Here is a 15989-nt window from a genome sequence, read left to right as displayed (position 1 = left end):
TTATAACATAGAAAGATTATTTCTCCTTTTCTTATGTGAACTTTATTTAATGAGACGCATTATTATTTATAAACGACAGCACAAAAGCGATTTCCATTATTTGGCTTTTTTCCCCTATTATTATTATTATTACATTGACAAAATACGCACAAACTGCATGTAGAGCATCTTGACAGTTGGGCGGGGGGGGAGCTGATTTACTTTCTAGCTGGTGAAGCTAAATGTTTGGGTAATGTTTCAGCAGTGTAAGCAGTTAAACAGAAACGCTGTCATCTTTGTTCTGTCCTTGTTTTGTTGTGCGTGGTTACAAAACAGATGTTTTCCAGAGAAAAGAAAGAAGAAAAAAAATGGTGGAAGACTTACTGGAATTTTTCTGTGTTTTTGGGGCATGTCTGAACACAACAGACTAACTATGTTGCGGTCTGCATGTGCTGCATCTGGCATGTACTTGTTTTAACTCCTAGCTGCCTGATTTCAATTCGTTCTCTGGGTCCATGATTATGAGTCCAAAGTCTGATTAGATATTGCTATTTTTGTGTCTTTTGTGTTTGTTTTTCTTTTTTTTTTATGACCTAATGACTGATTTATTTATGAGACGGTTCTCGCTGCTGCTCCCTGAATCCAGTCACCTTTTATCGGTGGCGTGACTCACAGAGCGACTGCCTTGTGTTGACAAGGGAACTCCACTAAAAGTTAAAAGAAAAGCGAAGTGACATTAACACCCCGGTCAACTGTGTCGGTTCGCCTGTCATCTTCGGGGTGTGTTTGATCAGCAGATACGATTCCACGTCTTGTCCTGAACCCGAGGAGTGGATGTGTACATAGCAACACGCCAGCTAAGTGTGAACACTCCGAATGCTGATGCAGACACAGATGCCTCGCCACCGGCTTGTTTTCCACACTCATCAACGGTCGTTACAAAAAAAAAAAAAAGCTGACCTCGCACTGTCTTGTGTCATTATTAAGTCGGATGACAGGGGAGAAATCCGAGACCGATCCGGCTGCGGTATTTACATAAAATATACTCCAGGCGAAGATTGGGCCATGGTTTATGTTGACGGACAGCATCTTGAGTCAAGGATTGGCATGACTGCTTCAAAGATAAAAGAGAAAGGGTAGTATTGACAATGTAGACATTTCTTTCCCTCTTTTTTTCAGCTAAGGACAAAAGAGAAACATGGACACAATGAGATTTATGGATCATGAAAACCCGCCTTTCTTCTGGCTGTTTGAGCACTTGAGAGCGAGTAGTATAATAAATAAAACGTCATTTGATTTGTTGTGGTGGCGCAGGGTCAAAGCACAACCCACGTGTTGAGGCCTTAGTCTTCGAGCTGGTGGTCGCAGGTTCGATTCCCGGCCTGGCGACGTGTGCAGCATGTCTCCCCCCTCTCTCATTAACCTCTTTCTTGCCGAACTACTTTCAAATACTAGAGCCAACAGAACAAATCAATTGCTACAAATCAAGTTTAGGGTGGATTCACACCGCCTTTGTATAGTTTACATTATTAAAACTTCAGTCCGTTTGCCTAGACGGTCCAGATCGTTTGAGGAGATGACCAAAAATGCAAACTGATCCTCCTAAAAACCTGCAGGTCTCGGTTTGGTTGAAGTGAACTCGAACGCATATGCGAATGAATGCAAGCGGACCAAAGTCCGCTCCAAAAGCAGGAAGTAACGATACCACAGGGCATTCTGGATAAATACGACCAAAACAAACTAATGCTTGCCAGAGAAATGACTCGTGGTCGTTTAACAAAGACAAAAGAGAAATCCTGCAACCACCAAAATCTGACGCTGCTCCATTTTTGTTTACATTTTGCAAAGATGGAAGTTGCGCTTCTCCAGAGATTTTCCTGTCGTTTCCTTCAGTGGTTGTCAGTACAGCGCCACCACAGGTGCGGAGGGAGAACAGGTTTTCCAAAAGGTGACGCAGGGCAGTGTGGAAGTAAACCACAGCAGCCGGAAATGTAAAAAATGTTGTTACTTTGTTCCCCAATCAAACCCAGTCTACCGGACTACCAACTGTGGAAAACATCCATAGCCCATCAGAGCTCCCACATTGTCCTCAACGACAGCACTGGCTCAAACATCCCTACTGTCAAAGCGTCAAAAGAAAGCCGATACTCCTCCGGCACGGGCGTGTCGCCTGAATTCATCCATGAAGAGTGGGTGTATGTAGAGGCAAACGTGTGCGTGTGTGTGCCATCAGATTCATATGTTTGTGGTCTCGGGAGCATCTGCGCATGATGTTTACATCAGGGTTGTTTCAGAACTGCAGCACACATCATCATTTTCCACTAAACCAACCCGGCGGCACACAGTCAGCGCCGAACGAACCTAAGGATGGAGTCCAGTAATCACTGTCAGCATGTCAGTCAGTGTGTGTCAATCGACACAATGCGGTTGGCATAAAGGCAATGTGCATTTATGTTAAAGATATAAAGGATATTTCAAAAGATAAAAAAAAAAAAAAGCTTTCCCCTTTGAACCATCTTGTCCAATTTGAGGTCACTTGAATGACCAAATTGACTAAAATGCAGTTTTTGGATTCAATCTTAAAGCATCAGTTTTGAAACTTTTGTAAAATCTCTAAGTCGTGACTTCTTCTTCTGCTGCCCTTTCCTCCTGTGGAAATGGTTTATCGTAGCTCATCAGTCCGGCGCGGTGGCTCAGCTAATATTTCTGAAGAAACAACTTGTTATACGGCATGTGGGTTGCATTCAGTCCTGTCCTGACCAGTGTGCAGATACTTTTTTTTGCGCTGCCCTGATTTCCCCAGGGCAGCGCCTTGAGTTTTAAAAGACCCTGAGCGGATGTTTTATGTGGAGCCCCAATTCCAGTTCACATTATTTATTGAATAAATGGCTGTAAAGGAGAAGTGGAAGCACATTATTACCCTGACTCACTCATTTGGTGTGGCTGTCATGTCTGGAGGAAGGGTTAGCAGCAAGTCATTTAGCAGTTAAATAGTTTGTATTTGTAATGCTGATGGAATCTGCCTCTGGCCCAGTGACGAGCAGCAGAACTGATTCAAACCAAATTATGCGGATTTATGACTGGTAACGTAATTATTAAAGTTGGGAGTGTTTTTCATTACATGACTGCTACTGAAAATTTATAATTTTATTGAGTTAATGTAATTAATACACCATCTAATCATCAGCATAATTTACATGTTTTTCCCATTTTTGGCCCAATAATAAACAACCTATGGACTTATACTGGCCCGTGCCCCGGTGGTTAAGAACCATATGAGTTATGATTTTTTATTTTATTTTATTTTTTTAGGATGTGTTGGTAATATTAGCCACAAAGTAGTAATACCCAACCTACAGTCCACTGCTTTCCACCTAAGTTGGGGTAAAATCATCCCAGAATCAGAAACTGGATTTAGTATTCTGGATGAGCTGTAAACAAAACAGCTTCGGTTTTTGATCATGCCAAGAGTTATTTATTTTTTTAATTATGGATTTGCCCCACTCGCATTTCCCGCTGTTAGAATGAATCGTCCGGGAGAAGTGGATGTGTTATCAGCAGATCCGAGACACCACCACACCAAAAGAGCTGCCGCATCCCCTCATTAAACGAGTTTACTTGTGAAAAACTCTTTTATAGGAGATTAGGCTCCGAGAACGGATCATTTTTTTCATGTCTGTGAATCTTTTTTTCTTCCTTTCTTCCTTTCTGTCTTGTCATTCTAACTAGCGTTTCCTCTTCCTCTTCGGTCTCAGGCTTGTTCTGTGATGAAAGCGCTTTGCTCCGTAGATCAGGCCGCACTCAGCAGGCGCCACGGCTTGTGATGAATCCACCCTGTCGTCACGCGTTTGGAGAGGGGAAGTTCTACTTTGTTCGACAGTTCACCCTCTCCTCGTTAGCGTTAGATACGCCGCAGACGGGAATTCTTACCTCGCAGTCTGCGGGATTCAAACTGATAATGTCAAAAGGAAACACTGTGTTTGCTATCAAACACCCACTTACGATGCAGCGCCATGGAGTGTTGCAGACTGAAGCCGGTGTTTGTTGTGCCTTGTAATAGCTTTCTAGCTGGGGCTGTAAGAGCAGCAGAATATGTTCAACCCAAACAGCAGCAGCGACCTTGGATTACGGTGCTGTGGAAAAATATTTGAGCTCTTGTAGATTTGTTTTGAGTGTGTGTGTGTGTTTGTTTTTTGCTTGTTTTTTTTTTTTTTCTTCCTAACCTTAAATGTTTCTGATCATTAACCAAATTTTAATATAAGACAAATCGTCAAAACAAATAAACATCTAAATTTAATTTTTTTTTTTATTATTTGTTTATTGGGGAAACCACTTAGAGACCGTGTGACAACTTGAAGTAAGCTAGAAGATTTCAAAAACCCGATCAAAAGAACAAAACCGATGAGAAATTAAGTCATTAGCTGCATTCCCATTGAACATATCACTGCGCAAATCGGAATTACGAAAATAAATTTGCTTAACCCCAATTTCAGAAAAAAATAAAATACATTTTTTTTTTCTATTAACAGTTTGGATGAGCTTCTTTTTCGGCAATTAGTTTATTTCGCAAAACTAATGAGTCACGTGACCGATAACCAGATGTCACTGCTGGCGAAAAAGACGAAGAAGATGACAGGAAGTGACTTATCACGTGAACAAACTTATTGATTCTAATCGCTCTTCTCATTTAATGGAAACAACGTAAACGGGAAATTTCGACATTAGTGGAATATTCCCAAAAGTTTTACGCACATGTATTATGTAGACACAGCTGGTGATTTCTATCAGCTTGGAATTTTTTATAAAGCTGTTACGGAAACACAGAGAGAGCCATTATCTGAAAAAGGAGAAAATATAAAACAGTGAAGATTCTCCAGAGTGACCAGCCATGTGTCAACCTCACATCCAAGAGGTGACCAAAAATAAAACGTCCTTGTTTAATAATTCTGGGAAAAAAGCGAATCTCAGTTTTCACCAAGGGTAACAGTCATAATCTTTCTATTTATGCTTATATCTCTTTTCTTCTTTCCTTTTAAAAATGGATTCATTTGGAAACCGCCTTTTGTACACACTCGGTTTCTCTTTGTCGTTTGAATTAGACGGGGCAAATACTTTTTCAAAGCTGCTGTACATTTCTATTTTGACTTCACCCTTTGCTGTTGGCAGCGTTTTGAACGAGAGCCGGCGTGTCGTCACGCAGCAGCGCAGAGTCGGCTACGGCTCCAGAAACAAAGCGAACGGAGCGCCAACGCGGTCGCTCCTGCCAAAGTGGCGTGTGCCTGACTAGGCCCATCTGTCGGTGTCCATGTGCTCGAAGGAGCCCACCTGCTCCGGGTATGACGTGCGCGCCGGCTGGCCGGCCCGGCGCATCGACCAAAACATAAACTCGTGCACCAGAAAACAATAACTCGGCACGATTGAGACCGCGTCGCACCCGGCCGTGGATTAGCAGAGATGAGCGACTGTCGTGGAGCAGAGAGGCACAGGCTCGTCTGCGTCCGTCTGTTCCTGTCGCTGCTGCTGAGACGAGTGGTATTGATGTTCCCACATCCAGAGGAGAAATCGCAGTCGTTCAATATCCGTTATCTGGGCCGCCTCTGTAAATCCAAGAAATGATAAAAAATAATAATAATAAAAAAGAGTCTGCTGCAGTTCTTTGCATATGTGAACAGAAAGGAGTCCCGCTGTGTCTGCAGTCGTCCAGCATTAAAATTTATGAATTGTTGAACACATCTCGCTTTTTTCAAAGGTGGAAACAAATGATTTGTAGCAAAGAAATAAGTCCTTTGTGGCTCTATGTACTTTTAACTCACTTGCACTGTTCAAAATTTTGGAAATAACTTCCAGTTCCCAGTTTATCTTTCTTCAACTGATACCAACTTCAGTTTAAATTTTAATATAAGACATAAAAACAATTTGAATACTTTTTTTAGCCCTGCTGAAATCATGTCTTCGATGTTTTTAATGTTTTTATCTTTACTTTTTATCTATTTATTAATTTCTTTTAAATGGCGTTTTAACTAAAACTCTGAGGTGTGAGAATCCTTGACAAATGGCGTTTTGACTAAAAATCTGTAAATTCCGTCCTGTCAGGCGACGGGGCCTGGATAATACCCGTGTTAAACGGACGGCGGAGTCCGGCGACGACAGGCGCTGAAATTCCGTAACAAAAGTGTTTTATTCAAAATCTCTTTCTCTTTCTTACTGTTTATTCAATGTCACATGCTGTTCTTATTTTTTTCTTTAATTATGTAAAGCACCTTGAAATGCCTTGCTGCTGAAATGTGCCATACAAATAAAATTTGATTGATTGATCATAGACCATCAACTATTGAAGTGAAATATGATTGTGACGTAATGATTCAAAGTGACAGCTCAAAAGACTTTAATATTGTGAAACAAAAACAAAGTTATTAGAGTTGAAATTTTAAACCGACTTCAGCGTCTTTTCTTGCCGATTAATCTTTTGGGAATGAGGTGAGGTAAATGTTTTCGATGTTTTGGAGATAGAGCCAGGAGAGACTCGACTGAGACGGTTTGGACATGTTCAGAGGAGAGACGATGATTACATCAGTAGAAGGACGCTGAGGTTGGAGTCATCGGGCAGAAGGCCAGGAGGAAGACACAAAAGGAGGAGGACATGGAGAAAGTTGGCGTGAGGGTAGAGGATGCAGACTGTAGGAATAAAAGGAGAAAAGGTCAATTGACGTGACGACCCACGAAGGGAAAAGCCAGAAGAGAAGAAGAAGAAAAAAGCTTATTTAACTGATCAAAAGATCCTCAGTGCATCTCTAATTTTTTACTGCTGAAGTCGAAATGTCTCTTATTGCTTCTGATGAATATATGGATTACTTTTTTAATGAGGCAGTTTTTAAATGATGTACAATGTGTTTTTTTTTTCTTCTTCTGTTTCTGTGCTCAGTTTCCTTAAGCTGTAAAATCCTTAAATGCCACTTCCTGATGTCACCTCAGGGGCCTGTTAGCTGCAGGCTAGTCACCAGCAGTCATCCTTCACAATGCATGGCTCTCTGGTTTTATCTGCTCTTGGTCAGATCACTAATCACAGATCACTTTTACCAAAGACAAAAGAGAAATCCTACAAAAAAAAGCTGACTCTGCTTCATTTCTGTTTACACTTTACACAGAAGGAAGTTGCACTCATGTCTTCTTCTGAGATTCTCATGTTATTTCCTTCAGTGGTGTTCGCTGCAACGCCACCGCAGGCGAGGAGGTGAACAGGTTTTTAAATTAGTTTGGAATCGCTTGGCAGAGTGGAGCGTGAACAAGAACCGCACCAGCTGAAAATGTAACAAATGTTGCGATTTTGGTCCCCAATCCAAACGAATATCAAACTATTGCAACTCTCTCCACTTCCAGGGCTAACACAACAGTAATCTCATTACCAAGTGCTTCTTACATTGTTGTATTTACGTTGCTTTCCTCTTCCTCGCAGATCTCTTCTGCTGACACCCTGTTCGACTCGTCCAGCTTAACATCCCAAGTCCCAGCTTTTCAGATGAGACTCTAGCCTGACGTCGCTGCAGCGATGGCGGAGGCCTCCCCTTTGGACATGTCCCCGACAGACTCGGATGTGTTTTCCCCGACCCTTGAGCTGTGTGCCTCCTGCGGCCACAGCCACAAGCTGGAGGAGAACCACGAGTACATCTACCAGGACGACGTGGATGACGACCTCATCTGCCACATCTGCCTGTCGCCACTCATCATGCCGCTGGACACGCCCTGCGGCCACACCTACTGCAAGGAGTGCCTCACCAACTTCCTACTGGAGAGTGACTTCTGTCCCGTGTGCCGCACGCCCCTCATGCTGCAGAGCTGCAGGAAGCCGAGCCTGCTGGTGCATAAGCTGCTGGATAAGCTGACCGTGGCATGCCCTTTCGCTGAGTTTTGCACGGAGACCCTGCCTCGCGGCGAGATGGAAGATCACATCAAGGGCAGGTAGGCTCCAAAAGAAACCCCCCAAAAAACGTTCTTTAAATCCACTAACTATCAATTGAAAGTGGCTTGAAACATACCTGGAGAGTGTTTGAGTATGTGATCCTTTCATGTATGTTTGAGAAATCCTTTAAAGTTTTTGCTGTGGAAAATGCCTCGTTGGACCTCATCAGAGCTGCACTTTCCACGTTTTTTGAGCTTTCGCCTCACAGAGCAGCCTTCCTTCACTCGGCTCCTGCAGACTAGCCAGCAGCAATTAGCAAACGCCTCTGCAAACCACATTTGCTGAGCTCATTATACGAGCTACTTCTCAGTGAAACCCTGGTGAATACGTTGTCAAAGGATCAACAGAGGAGTCGTGTTGTGATGACTTCGTGAAGGCGGAGTTTCAAAAAGAGCAGGAGCTTCTTAGAGAGACAGATGCCCAATTTCAAGGCGTTAAACTTGGAAGTAAAATGTATTTCAAGTCATATGTGATATATATGCCAACTCAAGGTGCCATAGTTACTTGATTGTGCTATAAAATGGCACCATGTCCCTGGAAAACACATAATACTGGCCCTTTAACAGAATACAAAGTTGAAAAGAAATGAAACATGCTGTTGAAACATTCTTACAATTTAACTCTGCAGAGTGTGTGTGTGTGTGTGTGTGTGTGTGTGTGCGTGTGTGCGTGTATGCGTGTGTGTGTATGTGTGTGTGCGTGGAATCACCTCTCGCTGCAGTTAGAGCTGCAAGCCTTCATGGGTCTGTCTCTCTCAATATTCTTCATCACAACAGGACACACGCTCAGTCAGAGTGGCTGGAGGACATCTGAGAACATCGATTTTCAAGCCTATTTTCCACAAACTCAACTGCATTTAGCTCTAGACTTTGACTAGACCATATTATTACATGGATATTCACTCTTAGCTGTTGCTCTATGGCTCTGATTAGGATTGTTGCCGTCCAAAGTGAACCCAAGAAAGAATCTCAAGTCTATTCCATGTTTTGCTCTTGCACTATGTCTAAGCTCCATTAACTCTTACCAGCTTTCCTGTCCCTTGCTAAAGAACACCATCCCCTCAGCATGAGTCTGCCACCGCCTTACTTTAAAGTGGAGAAGTTAGGGGAATCCTGTTAAGAATCGGCTCTGTCTTCAAAACCAAAGACATGCAGTTAGTTTGGTACATTTTGATATCGCAACTAAGAGATGGGCTGAGTACTTTATTTTTCTAAATAAAATGTAATTCATTCTGGGGTGCAGATATGTTTAAAATGGCCGCTGTGAAACAGTGCGTGTACCGGCGCCATCAAATGACTTTTCCCATTTCCTGCATGCCCACCTTTCATTCCTCTCCATTTTCAGTTTTTTTTCCCATCTGCACTCGTCTGTCAAATCGCAATAACTTGCAATAGCCATTGACCGTAGGATACCCCTTCCACGTCCACTTCGTCCATCATCTTTAAGCACCGGCTACCGTCCCCAGAGGACAGAGTTTCCCCTCCAACCGGGCTTTCATCAAACCAAAACTCCCAGCTTGTCTGCTCACGTATTAAGATGCAGCGCGGCAGTTTCTCTCCGCTCGCGTTAATCCTCATTAAGACTCCCCCTGGCCCAAGTGCTGCTGGGATAATTAACGCATCTCACCAAGTATCACAGACAGGACTCAGAGGGGGGTTTCCCCTTTCAAGTTGCATCCAAAAACGTGGAAGCTCAAGTTTGTTTAAAAATCCTTAAAAAGAAATCACAAAATCTTCCTTCACCGTTGTGTTTCTGCTCCTACACCATCTTTTCCGCTCAATCTTTCCTTCTGTCAGTTTCTTTTTTTTTTCTCCACTGCCTGCCCTCGGATGTCATAATGAGGTGTGGATCTCCGAGGCTGCCTCCCAAAAGGATTCGGCTGCTCTCCCGTAGTTAGAGGGCGTTATCTGTGGAGGTGAGCGGGGCCGAGATCACCGAACGCATCGGGTGCAAGGATGTGAAAAGGTCTCGGCGAATAACCCGTTTCAACATCTCTCCGGTGATTGTGGCAGTGAATAATAATAATAATAATTAAAAAAAAAAGAAAAAAAAAAGCACGTTTCTTTAAATTGTGCTCTGCGTGGTTCTTTGTAACTCTGTTGAGTTTGGGAGAGTTTTTAATGATTAAAGACAAACCTACAGAGACAAAGTGTGTTATTAGCGTGGAGTTATTATGGTGCGCGGGCGTGAAAGAAGTCAAGTTGCATAATGCATCAAGCAAATGTCAAATTTAATCGCCGGAGACTTTCATTTGCATCTGATTTCCATAGCAGCAGTTTCTTCTTTAGCGCGCTAACAATCTTCACCTAAACCTCGGCAAGACGTTCTAATCTGAACTAAAGGTCTCATAACCATATTAGCAAACAAATTATCCCCCATGGTGAAACAAAAACGCTAATCAAGGCATCGGCCGATTATTAGTTCTGCTATTATGAATTCCAAGGCTTGTATGTATAGGTTTAATTGGAAGCAGCAGTTTGTCGTTATCGGGTTTGCAGTGAAACACGTTTAGCAGAGATTGCATGTTAAAATATTGGGTTCCCAAGAAAGGTACAGGGTTCCCCCCCCCCAACATTTTTTGTTTTTACAATTAAAGGGTCCACAATATCGCAAGTTTCATGTTTATCTCAATCTAAAGAGGTGTAAATACCATAACAGAATTAAAAAGACTCCTTTATGCGTTTACGCTGAAATATTAAGAGTTTTTATGAATGATAACATATTTTAGCGAATCTTCTTTTAGTGCAGAATAATCCAGATGAGATCTGACCACTAATTATTGCAAATTTAAGGCGAAATAAATGCACATCTGAATCCATAAAAGCTGAAAGAAAGCTTTAAAGAATGGTAGCGTAGTTTGTGGCTAGCTCTTAGCTAATCACAGCATTTAGATTATTTTTAACAGAGTAATCAGAATAGTACAACACAAACTCTTTTCGCGTGGCAGTGTTTTTGCGGCGCCAACGCTTCCGTGACCAAGTGCTGTCAATTAGTTCAACACAAAGTCTATGTGCTGACTCTAAGAGTTAAGCAAACGCTTTCAGGGTTTCAGGAAAACATGCAACAAGTGGTAATGTTGGTGAATGCAGCGGCGACATGTTGCTGCCTCATTCCACTTTCTCTCAAATGAATCTCTTTCCTCAAAATGCCCCGTTATGACAGTATGCGGAAAAACCTTTGAGCGATTTTGCAAATTATGTAAAATATAAAATCAAGATATCACACATATGCAAGTATTCAAAGACTTCGCTTAACATTTTGAGGCATAAAATTTAGTTTTCACAGATCATCGTAGAGATGTTTCTGTAAGTTTTCAGGAAGCAACCTGTGATGTATTGATTTGATTGGGCCTTATATAGACACACATGTCTATATAAGGTCCAATAGTTGTCAGAGCAGGTGATGCGACTTTTGTTGTCTAGTTATAATAAATTGGCAAAAGCACTAAACGAATAGAGAATAGATTAATTTAATCAAACTTGGAAAAAGAGCGTAACATAAAATGTGGAACAACCAAAGAGCTTTGAATAATTTCAGAATATTCAGTACCTTCGTATTTCTGGTTCTGGTCCATTTAGTTTGGGTTTGTAGCAGATATGATATTCAGCTAAAGGGAAATTTGGCTACAGCTTCTATTTGCACCACAAAAAATATAAGGTAAAATCAAGCATACAGTTTCTTACTGACTTTACCAAAATGTCCAGATGACTCAAATATTTTGTGCTGCTTTAAACAACAAACATAGTCAATTGCATGCATTTCACCTTATTGAAAGGATGGATGGATGGATGGATGGATGGATGGATGGATGGATGGATGGATGGATGGATGGATGGATGGATGGATGGATGGATGGATGGATGGATGCCATTAAGGTCACTCCACATTAATATTCTTTTCGAACTTTTCAGCAATTTCATGCCTCGCTCATTGAACATCCCTCATAGAATCCATTTCCACCTTCCCTCCAATCCGTGGTTGTAAATCTTTTTCCTTTAACATCTCAATCTGTACGCCACAAAACGTAGATCAGGTAATATAGATTTTCCCACCTCAGCGATTTTTGACATTCACAATATGCATCGTATTGAACAAACTCGATCTCGACACACAGGGAGAGACGAGTCACACGGCTTCCATGCATGACCTCACCCTTCTCTCCGTCTGTGTTTTGATGCCAGTGATAATGCAGTACATTATTTCTGGCTGTTTCTAAAAAAATCTGGCAGCGGGTCAGAAGTTGTAATGACTGAGACGCGGCCATCTGGTCGGGGCTGATATCATCCTAATGGAATCATTCGTGACCTTTATTGGCTTTCAGAAAGAGAGACAGATATTTTCGAATGCATCCACTGCAAACAAGAGGAGCAAAAATCTTCTCTGATCTGCGGTTTTTCTCGTCGGGTTTGTGCTGTCGGGGCTTGCACTGTGTCTTTTTGTTGTTTTTTTTAGTGCGCTGACATGTAACCGCATGTGATTCTTTGAGCCTGTTTCTTGTTTGTTTGAATGATCTTCGATCCATATTGTTTTGGTCCTTTTCAAAGTTCGCATTCACGTTTTACACATTACTCTGTCTTTTCGTTCTTGCTTTAAGTATAAATATTTGACTTTTCGGGGACGGCCTCAAGCGCGCTGACGCTTTCTTCTTTTTCTCGAGTGTTTAAAAAAAGCTCGAGTTCTCAAAAGCAATGGAAAATCACAAACATTTGAAATGGAAATATGAAATAAAAAAAACGGCCTGTATTCCCTCGCGAAGAGTTACAGAAATGAGCAACGAGGGTGTTAAACTCCATTCGTCCGTCCCCAGTCTTCCACTTATCCCACACATCTCCCTCTGCAGCAGCTCTCTCCATCTCTAAGTTATATCAAAGTGTTTGCAGGCCAGAGGGACGTGTAATCCCTGTGGTGAGTTCTGAGTCTGACTTGGGGCGTCTTGATCAGATCCTCAGCCGACTCCTGTAGAGGAGGAGCAGCGGCTCCACTTCAAGCTCCCACCAGAGGAAGAAACTCAGGACTTTTTACTTAACTTTGAGCCCAGCCCAACCATAAAGAGTGTATACTTGAGGTCGTCCTCTGGTGTTACAAAGACAACATCAGACAAAAACGGCTCAGATGTCGTACAGTGACATTATGTCTCTGAAAACCAGCCGTCGGATTCTTGTACTTCCATTTTCATTTTGATTCGCAAAAGGATCAAAATTACAACTTTTGAGAAGAAAATTACAAGTTTTGAGAAGAAAGATGTGAAGTCCTGCTTTCAAACAGAAAGTGTGTGTTCTCGAATTATGGCAGAAAAATTCCACTGGGGCTGTTTTTATGTCATTTTGTTAGAATCCGATGGCTGGTTTTCTGAGATGTTTCTGAAGGCATTTGGCTCTGATAATACTCGCTCCAGTCCGTTTGATTCTAGTCTAATTAGCGCGAATCTGTTTTCTTTTACTTGAGTTCACTGAGTTTGTTCTGAGTCAACTTGGTGCATGCCAGTTTAGTACGATACACTTTGGTCTTTGTGACATCTTTTGGTCCTTGAGTCTGTGTGGTTTTTGTCTGTTTGGTCTGAGTGTGTTTGGCAGAGCTCTTCCTTCACCACATCAGACCGGACATCCAAACCGTCTTCCAATATGTTCATAAAGTCGTGATAGCAGGATTAGTCTTAGGGTGCTTAGTCCGTTTAAGACAAACTCTGGTTTGATTGTGTAGATGTGAACACACCAGTTACATTGAATACCAGTGGGAGGTGGTCTTGATGCACTCCTTGATCTTGAACGTTCGAGATCCATTCAGCATACATCTCCGATAAAGTTTTGCCAGAAATAGTACCAGGGAAATGACTAAAAAGAGGATTGCATTCTTTGTGTTTTTGACCAGCCCAGAACACAGTATTGGGGTATGTTTGGTACCGCCGGTCTGACCAATAAACAGACTAAACATTCTGGCGTCGTTTGTAGTGACAGGTTTTGATTAGCTTGGAGCTTTCTCTGTGTGAAAGAAACCGAACCGCCAGAAAAAGTGACAAGTTAACAAACAGAAGTTCACCACAAATTTTAACTGATTGGGCCAAAGTAAACCAAACTATGACTGAGAAACCCCCTTAGAGTATGAGACGTGTTGCAGATGTGCTCCAATACTCCAATACTCTCATTACACACAATCAAAACCTTGAACTCTGTTTTGAAAAGTTTCACCAGAGGAAGATGATGGGGACTTTTCTCCAGTGATTTCCTGCCCACAGTTTCAACGTAGCGAATGGAAAAACAGCACGGTGACGCTCTGTCAGCGCGAGGTACCATTTCTACAAATGGGAAATGGAAAGGTGTAATTGAGTGCGAGAACATGAGTGCATGAGTACGTCATGATGCCGTTTTTCTGAGTTGCTGCTGAACGACTCCTCCTCTGGGGCAGACCGGCTTCTGTTCGCCAAAACTGCATCCTGTCACAATCCAATTACTTTTCCATTTCCTGCGAGCCCTGTGGTCTCGTCGCTCAAATACCACAGGACAACTGATGCCTCGGTTTTGCTCGCACCTGGCCATTAATGTTAACGCACACTGGCCCGTAACCACGCCACCTTCATCCATGAAATATTTAGTCAGACGGGGTGTTTACACCGGCTAAATGACTTTCTCGAGGCCATCGGACGGCATTTTGAAAATCAGAAAAGCAGGGGAGAGATGAAGCGGTGAGAAAAATAAGATTTATTCACTGCCTGGCCAAGGTAATCCTGCCCTTTGAATTTTTTCTGCCTTTCATCTCATTACAAGCAGAAACATTAATTAATTTAATTGGTATGTTATGTGACAGACCAACACAGATTCTGTGAAGGTCTCAGGTTTGTATATAAAATTATTTTATTGTAGATAAAATCAGTACTTACAAGTACCTCAATTTGGTACAGTTGCATTTAACTTAGGATATGTCTAGAAACTTTTTTGTCCATTCTTCTTTGTAAAACAGCTACATTTTAAGTCTTACTACAGATTCTTAGTTGGATTTAGGTCTGAACTTTGACTGGACATTTGTAACACAAAACATACTTGGATCTAAACCATTTAACTTAAGAATTATTGTCGTGTTGGGAAGTGAACCTTAGTCCCAAATCTTTCTTTCTCTCTCTCTCTCTCTCTCTCTCTCTCTCTCTCTCTCTCTCTCTCTCGGTCTGTCTCTCTCCCTCTCTCTCTCTTTCAAGTTTTCATCCAAGACTTCATTAATCTTTCTGTCACCTCTGACCATCTTTCCTGTTCCCTTTTGAAGGAAACTGTACTGATGTTGCCACCAGTATGTTTTAGTGTGAACATGGTGTGTTTCGGATCCATTTTCCATGTCAGATGCTGAAAGCTTGGAATATTGTTTTAAACATCTTGGTACATTTATTCCTGACCTATGTGATTTATTCTGGGGTTTTCCAGTTGTTTTGCCTTTGTTCTCTCAAACAAACCTGAGACCTTCACATAAGCAACCACTAGAGACAAATGGCTCCACTGGATTTTATCCAAAAAAGTGCTCAAATAAGATCACAATCGGAGATGCTAAGTCTATGAGAACATTTTAGCTTTATGGTTCCCTGCTGTTTTTCTGCAAACTACAATGAAGCTAAAATGAAATAGACAAGAGAGATGAAACATCCTTTCAGTTTCTAACTAAAATGCATCTTCTTGAAGTTTTAAGTTGCTGCCAGGAATACTTAACACTGTCAGCAGACGTATGTCTCCTCCAGTCGTTTCCTGGTTACCTGATCGGTCAAACCAAGATGTGCGGCTTTAACCCAGCTTCCGGTCTTTTGCTCAGTTTTCCTCTCTAAAATGTGAAGATGAAGATTAGACCTTTTTGAATTCCCTCGGTTTAGTACAGACACGCTTCACATCCTTTCGTTTTTATCCTCATCTTTCTCATTCATGCCACTCTGACAAACCCACCCCATCCCAGCAGAGCGTATTGATTTACCGGTGTGTGTTGGCCATACTCTGCCTCTCTCTGTCTCTCTCTCTGTGTTTTTTTTTCTCCTCCACACTTGTAGGCAGATTCTTTTAAGCGATCAGACCAATCTGCTGCACTG

The 15989-nt window shown here is 42.0% G+C and overlaps 1 protein-coding gene across 2 annotated transcripts in view; it reads left to right on the top strand.

Moving 5' to 3' along the window:
- lnx1 (ligand of numb-protein X 1) overlaps nt 1-15989 on the top strand; it is a 63111-nt gene that overhangs the window by 698 nt on the left and 46424 nt on the right. For both annotated transcript variants that reach the window (XM_088005171.1, XM_014997824.2), the window contains exon 2: nt 7433-7935. In XM_088005171.1, coding sequence (XP_087861297.1) covers nt 7526-7935 — 410 coding nt within the window. In that variant the 5' untranslated portion in view covers nt 7433-7525. The remainder of the gene's footprint in view (nt 1-7432; nt 7936-15989) is intronic.

Source organism: Poecilia mexicana, unplaced genomic scaffold, assembly GCF_051168715.1.
Source record: "Poecilia mexicana isolate PSO_F unplaced genomic scaffold, ASM5116871v1 scaffold_4, whole genome shotgun sequence".
NCBI classification, from domain to species: Eukaryota; Metazoa; Chordata; class Actinopteri; order Cyprinodontiformes; family Poeciliidae; genus Poecilia; species Poecilia mexicana.
This window is presented reverse-complemented; position numbering and strand designations above follow the sequence as displayed.